The sequence below is a fragment of the Montipora capricornis genome, chromosome 2 (genome assembly GCF_036669925.1).
Source record: "Montipora capricornis isolate CH-2021 chromosome 2, ASM3666992v2, whole genome shotgun sequence".
In the NCBI taxonomy this organism is placed as follows: Eukaryota; Metazoa; Cnidaria; class Anthozoa; order Scleractinia; family Acroporidae; genus Montipora; species Montipora capricornis.
Window position 1 is genome coordinate 46,538,803 of NC_090884.1, and position 7,500 is coordinate 46,546,302.

The 7,500-nt window shown below is 37.7% G+C and overlaps 1 protein-coding gene across 1 annotated transcript in view; it reads right to left on the reverse strand.

Moving 5' to 3' along the window:
- LOC138037413 (glutamic acid-rich protein-like) overlaps window positions 1–7,500 on the reverse strand; it is a 32,871-nt gene that overhangs the window by 16,283 nt on the left and 9,088 nt on the right. The window contains exons 4-10 of the mRNA XM_068883342.1: window positions 7,130–7,222; window positions 6,669–6,756; window positions 5,926–5,992; window positions 5,690–5,776; window positions 765–890; window positions 587–622; window positions 236–302 (exon numbers count right to left, since the gene is read on the reverse strand). Coding sequence (XP_068739443.1) covers window positions 236–302; window positions 587–622; window positions 765–890; window positions 5,690–5,776; window positions 5,926–5,992; window positions 6,669–6,756; window positions 7,130–7,222 — 564 coding nt within the window. The remainder of the gene's footprint in view (window positions 1–235; window positions 303–586; window positions 623–764; window positions 891–5,689; window positions 5,777–5,925; window positions 5,993–6,668; window positions 6,757–7,129; window positions 7,223–7,500) is intronic.

Sequence of the window (7,500 nt, forward strand, 5' to 3'; positions counted from 1 at the left end):
AAACCTTTTTCAGTTCACCAACTGTATTATGAGGTTATGCCAATATGTGCTTTCTTTTTGTTCAGTTCAGAAAAAAAGAATAAAGAATGTGAAGAATCCCTTTAGACTCTGGGTCAGAAAGTAATGGGTCTGACAGATAAAAGTTAATTTGCCTTGATTGCTCCTGTCTTACTTTTTCCAAATCTGACCACCTGGGTCTTCAAGAATCCAATATGCAAATTTGAAGTTAACTCACCCGCTACTGTATCAGATAGGGCCTGTTTGTTTATCTCCACTTGAGGCAAATTTCCTCTAAATGAGACCTGCAAGTCAATGTAAGGAAGGGAAGCGTGCTGCTCAAAGGAGTCACAGGTTTCTTATTTATAAAAAAGGTACCCTTCTCCATTTGAGCAGCCCACCTCCCCTAAGATGCTCTCCACTACTTTCTTGGGAATTACATATTATGACATGCTGCTTATACAAATAATAAACTTTTAACTAAATCATGCCATTTCATCTATTTAGCCGACTATTGTTTATTGAACCAATTATTTTTACTCATTGGTGATTACATAAGTTACATGTACATGAGCCTTAAATTCCCTACCTCTGTTTGCAATATTGACCTTATCTCTTCTTCTTCCTGTAATAGATATTAAGTGGAAAAATGAGAGGTTACCTCTTAGTCCAAGAATGAGTGGGAAGTTGGCTGCTGTCTTCAAATAGAAAATGCTGATGAGCTAATGTTAAAGTAGGTGTAGTTTAATTATGGAAGCTGCACTTACCCCTTCTCTCACATCAAGGACCTCGTGTCCCTGCAGTGGGTCATTGTGTAGTACCACTTGCTGTCTTCTTTGTATGGTAAAGTGGAGGGGCAGGTCATCAATAGATCCTGCCCAATCATATACCTCCTGCATAATTACATAGGCAATATTATTAGTTTCATTTGCATGCTGAGTAACAGCTGGTATTTTGATGTATTTGCAATATTTCTTATATGGCGGCGGCTTTTGTCAAAATTCAATGCATGGTCAGCAATCATGTTCAGAGCTATAAGGTAGCAATTTAGCAATTACAACGTTAACCTTGGTGAGATTTTATGTGTGAGATAACATCACTTACTAGACATTAAGCAAAATAGATTAATAACAATTGCAAAATGATAATAATCTCAATTCCCTACTTGCACAAATACCATAATACACCTCTTTTACCCCCCAAAATTTTGCATAATCATTGTTTGAGATTTCTCCTGGGACATAACGATGTCCCAAGAGAAATCTAAAACAATGCCTATGCAAATTTTTTGGGGGTAAAAGAGGTGTATTATGGGATTGTGCAAGTACGGAATGGCAAATATGAATCATATCTGCAAAACGTTACATTCATGTAAGTGGGAAGTAAACGGAAAAAATAGTCTGAAACACCAGACAGATTAAAACATTGTACTTACTTACGGAAAATGCGTACCGGTAAGCAGTAAAAAAACTTTAGTATCATCAGATTTGGCATTTAAAAAACAGGTCGAAATGAAACCTGGCCACTAGGCAGCCAACATAACATGTCAAATTTGATTTACTATATTTTTTAAAACTCAGCATTGTTATACATATAAAAAAATCCAAGGACATTTCATTGTAGCATGAGGTCAGAAATTTTGTACTGATACCCATGATAAATATCAAATTATGCCTTGCCTTGATCAATTTGTATAGGTAATCCAATGATTTAGAGTGCAATTTGAAATAAATAAGCACAAGTAAAGTTTTCTAACACTACCAAAAATTGCACAAGCCCGTAGGCCGAGTGCAATTTGTAGTCTTTGAAAAATTTACGAGTGCTTATAAATTTATTCCAAATTGTATGAGAAAAATCATTTGATTACTTGCTAATAATATACAAGTGACAATTTCTGTCACGCTTCAGTATTTTACGTGACAAATGAAGATTCAAGCTACTTCAACTTTATTGGATGAAAATTTGACGTTTGAATTCATTCCCTCTCTCCAAGTCATGTATGAAAAAATTGAGCAGTTAGTTTTATCTGTAAAAAGCAGTCTTTTTTTCACAGTTGAATTGAAGAACCTGACACGCAAGCAAAAGAAAACTCCTGAGGTGTTTATTTGGCCTTCTTTACAACTGTTTTTCGAGTGGTTGGAAAACTCTGTGCCGTGTTCAAGTTTAGCTTCGCCGAGAAGAAAGTCTTCAACCCAGTACAACTTGCTTTAACCAAAATGCTGAGAAACGAAGCTAAAATCTACCAAGAAACGCATTTTCTTAGCACTGAGGGACATTTATCAACTTCACCTGATTGCTTCCTGACTTTAACTTCTTCATTGGACATTGTTCAGGTTAGATTAGCATTTGTCACATTTCTTTTGTGAACCATCTTACCTAATCTCTAAGCTTTGTTCTTTCGCAAAAGTAGAATGGTTTCCCCTTTCGTCTTCGATATTAAGACGTAGCAGGTTCTTAGTTTCAATCTTCGTCTTATATTTGTCCGCCATTTTGTTTGTCCTAGCTCAATTTTGTCGGAGCTGTCAATCATTTTATAATTTCACCGTTTTGCACTCAATTTCACGGTTTTGCACTCAATTTCACTGTTTTGCACTCAATTTCACTTTTTTGCACTGGTGAAATTGCACTGATCACTGATTTGGGATTAATTGACGTTTTTCAGACAATTGCAGAAATTGTTGCTCGTATATTATTACAGAAATAATTTAGAGATTTCTCTTTAATTTCAACAAACAAAATGTAAATCATCACACACAATTTGTCTCTATTTCGGGAAGTTTCCTACAAGTTCCTGTGACGGCATTATTTTTTAGCCCATGTGACTACCTGGCATGAACCTAATCTGTCAATTATACACTAGTTTTCATAAAATAGCATGCAAGGAACTTTGGAATGGGCCAATCAGAAACCTGCAATAAAGTGGGGCTCCTGGATCTTGATTTGAATGTATGACTATTTCAATCATTCCTTGCCAGTAATTACACTAATGTACCTGGACGACCAAAATTTCCGAAATTTCCGGTCCGAAACTGAATGGAACGGTAAAAATTCCGGGAAAAGTTTTCGAAATTTTAGGAATACGTTTTGAGTGCACCCTCTTTGACGGAATTTCCGGAATTATCGAAAATTTTGTGTTCCATTCGCAAGAGATGTCGGGTTTAGTGTCCTTACCGAGCGTGAACTGACGTGGACATTTGAAAAGCAAATACGGCAGCCGGTCGGCGATCGTACGATATGGTTCCTTGCTTGCCACGCTCCAAAGGAAAAGCAGTATTTATTTATCTGGCAAAATTGCGGGTCGCTCATATAAATTGGCCGTTGGAATCCGCCCAGTGTGCATTATTTCTTGTGTAAATAACTGGCACGTTTCCCTAGTCATCCGTAAATGGTTTTCGAACTCCCCCGACTTCAAAATACCCATTTACACGAGTTAATTCCCTCCGCATAAAGCAGGCAATTGCAGCCACAAGTTTTACGTCGTCGTTTCTACAGAGAATGGTACAACTTATTGTTTCACAGCCTTACTGCTCTAAAGCCGCAAAAATTTTCAAAAAGTGCGCCATTTTCAAACACAACAGTTTCACCCAGCATGTCCTGCGTTGTAGAGCACGTGACCTCGAATTCTGGGAAGCGGTCGGACCCGTTCCATTTAACAAGCGCAAATCCCGGAAATTTGAACCGGTGATTTTTGTTGGATGGAAAGCGCCCCTGGAATACTGCATAAGGCCTAAACCTCCTTGCAGTCTTCTTGTTGTCCCCGTGCCGGAGGATAATTTTTGTGTATTCACCAGATGGAGGTGACCCCACCATTTTCCTCCTTTCCTGTCTGATCTAACAAACAATTCAAAATGTTACGGTAAGCCTAGGGGCCTTAAGGACTTAAGGTGATTCCTTGGTATTGCATTGCGCATCCCTACTGCGCACGATTTTAGCGTCATTAGCGCGCGCACATGAGCGCGTGCGCGTACAAAAGGTAAAGAGATTTCCCTCAAACTAAGCTCGATAGCGCCATAAATTCCCCTTTACTCTTAAACGAGCACGGTGACCCCCACTTTTTATTTCATAATTTCAATGAGGACAACATCCTCAATAACTGAGAAAGAAATTAGCAGAAATCTATGGCCACTTTTTTGGCAAATGAAATAAGTACTACAGAGAGATATATAACGGGCCCAACACCGCATGTCCAAATTACGTTTCCTTGAAAGGATAAAAGAATGCAGGGTATTTGAAGACATTTTTTTCTGGGACGTAGATGAATAAACAATCAAAGAACGTCAAACTCCGTGTGATGTAACACGCTGAATAGAAAAATAATCCAGCTTATTTTTTGCGCACGGAGATTACTAAAAGTCACTAAAAGTCACCTGAACAACCATATTTGTCAACATTGTGGCGTGAAAACAAGCACGGTGACCCCCTCTTTTTATTACGTTTTTGAAATCTCCTTGTCTTGTAACTACAATATACGGAGTTTCATCGGAAATCTATGGCGGGTTCTTTTACTAGGGAATCACCTTAAACAATAACAAATATGTTGACAGGGAAACTCCAAGAATTTTATTGTGGCATTTTCCAGGCTGGAAAGTCCTAGAAAAGTCTACTGGTCCTTGAAAGTTCTGGAAATCTGTTACACTCAATTCAATAGATGAAATGTAAGGCGAATTAACATTGAGATCTTAGGAGTTAAAGGTTGATGTGAATTTTAGAGTCCTTCAAAATTCAATCTGAGTTCTGGAAAAGTTCTGGAAACTTATTTAAAGTTTTGATTCAATGTGGTGCCTGTAGCACTTACATGAATGTATTCACTTTTGGTACCTCGAGGTAAGCTGCTTATTTGATACACGATAGAATAGGGTCGCTTATTGAAATAGGATCACTTCGCAACAAAAGTTCACATTCAAGGGGGCACTTATTGTAATGAGGGTGCTAAATCAAATCATTATGTTAAGGTGAAAAAAGGAACTTTTCAAATATTTTTAAATGTTAAGTGATAAAGGGATTTCTCTTTCTGCTCTCTGTTAATTACAATAAGGTAGGAATAGAACGCTATTCATAGTACACATTTTAGTTTACTGATAAGCAGTAAAAGTTAGCTACCTGACCTGTCAAAAGCATACCGGTATCTAGAATACTTGAGATGATTTGGGGAGTATTCTGAAAGGGTTACCCATACAACAGTAGTAAAAGTAAAGGTGCATGGATCCATATAATTTACCTATTTATTTGCCCACATCAACAGATCACTTTTAATTGGAGAGTTAATGTCACTTTATGCCCTTCTATTTTGTCTCATTCTTCTTAATTTGTATCCTTTGAGTGAGTTTCACAAATTTTGTGTTCATGACCCCATGTTACACTGTACTTGATGACTGCCAATTTAATTACTGCAGTCAATTTAATTCTAATACGAGTTTTTAACTTAAACAGAGCATTTTTCCAGTTTCTCTCTGCAACATCCTGTACTTTAGTGATACCTTATTTAACAATACTAACCCTTTAGAAAAGTTATCGTGTTTTTGCTGGCATTAAAAGAGTAACAATGACACAACAATCACGAAGTTTTGCACTAAATATAGAAATCTCGCTACCTTAAATATATATGCCAGTTGAAGTGAGGTACCACAAGGATATGTATACCTCGAGATAAAATACATTGTTTATCTTTTTTAGTTGAATGTCTGTGACATACCCTGTAGGCTTTGACATCATAGTCCTCATTACTGTCATCGCCTGATTTTGATGGACTGTTCTTTCTGATTTTGAAGGACTGTTCTTTCTGATAAAGCAGAAAATGAAATTCATTTGGGATATTATATATTCAATTATTGTGTTTTTGTTGGCATTTATAACAGAATAACATCACAAAAACTGTGGATATTTGAATCTAATATTGTAATCATCAACTGAATGTAGTTTAGCATTTACCTGCTTGTCACTGGTGAGGGATTGCTCAAGTTCAAGCTCTTGTTCTGCTCTTATTTGAACTCTTTCCCTGGCAGAAAAATGTATTGTTATCACTGGTCTGTTACATGAAAGTATATATGTTAAGGCACAACAACAGCAGCAGCTACATTGTACATGTAAACCAGCAACTGATTTGTTTCAGATGGTTGCACAGTGGGACTTCCAAAACAAAGGCAAGTCAAGGTGGACTGGTACGAGTTGCTTTGTTTGGAAGTACCACTGTGCAACTTGCTCACGAGCATGCGTGATTTTGTACCGTGTTACCGGATCGTGCAAAGGGCCAATTAATGGCTCAAAAGATTGGCAAAAAGCCACAGGAAGCATGGTGGAGGTGGCCTCATGGTTAGTGCGCTCGTCTCCGGATCGAGTGGTCCAGGTTCGAGCCCTGGCCGGGGACATTGTGTTGTGTTCTTGCGCAAGACACTTAACTCTCACTGTGCCTCTCTCCACCCAGGTGTATAAATGGGTACCGTTGAACTTAATGCTGGGGGGTAACCCTGCGATGGACTGGCATCCCATCGAGGGGGGAGTAGAAATACTCCTAGGCACTTCATGCCACGGAAACCGGAGTTAAGCGCCGGCCTGATGGGCCCATGTGGCCCGAATGCAGACTTTACCTTTTACCTACACAGGAAACGCGCATGTCAGCTTATCAGTAGGATTTTGGCAGATACAGTGTGTGGTTTGCTACATGAAAATCTTACCACTCATTTTTGAAGCCTTGCAGTGATGTTGCCCCTTGTGTTAGGGCATCGTTGACCTCCTGTATGGTGGCATTTCTCAGGCTCTCACCTGTGTTGAAAGTAAAATTATGTATTAAAGTGAACCATGCAAAACTGTGGAAATACATAGCTACGTTTCGGTATTACTAAAAAGAATAGCTCATAGAAAATCACAGTAAAATGCATGTCCATTTCTCATGCGCAATACATTCTTAAAGTTGCAAAAACTGATTTTTTTTAATACATAATTTGTTTATATAATTTTCTGCTTGATCGCATGGAAAAGTAACTTTCAGTTGGTTAATGCGATCAAAGTGAATTGTTAGTTTACTTAATGTAATGTACTCTATGAGTAACTGCAACTTCTAACAGATGGTGTTTATTGCTACTCCCTGAACACTGTATGTATTAATACCAGTTATTTGGTACTGATGAGAACTTACCAGAAAAACGTTCCACCAGATTTGGCTTTGATGTGGTGGGTGCCAAGATGAAAACCCCTGTTTCCTGGTCGTTTGATCCAAATTTTTTTAACACTACCAATTGAAAAGAAATGTAATGACCAAACTAAATTTAATCGACCAAAGTTTTTAAAAATGAATTATTCCCATAGTTTTTTTGTCAATATTTATAAGAAAACTTAGTTAACTAACATTTCACTGGTGCGAATACTATGCGCATGCATGGTATGTACCCAGTTGTACATAATTATTTAAGTTGTCTGTAATTTATCTCTGTGCCAGCTGCATCCAATCTTTAAAAAGCTACTATCAGGATGTTTTTGAGGAATTATTCAAAGATATAATTTAACTTA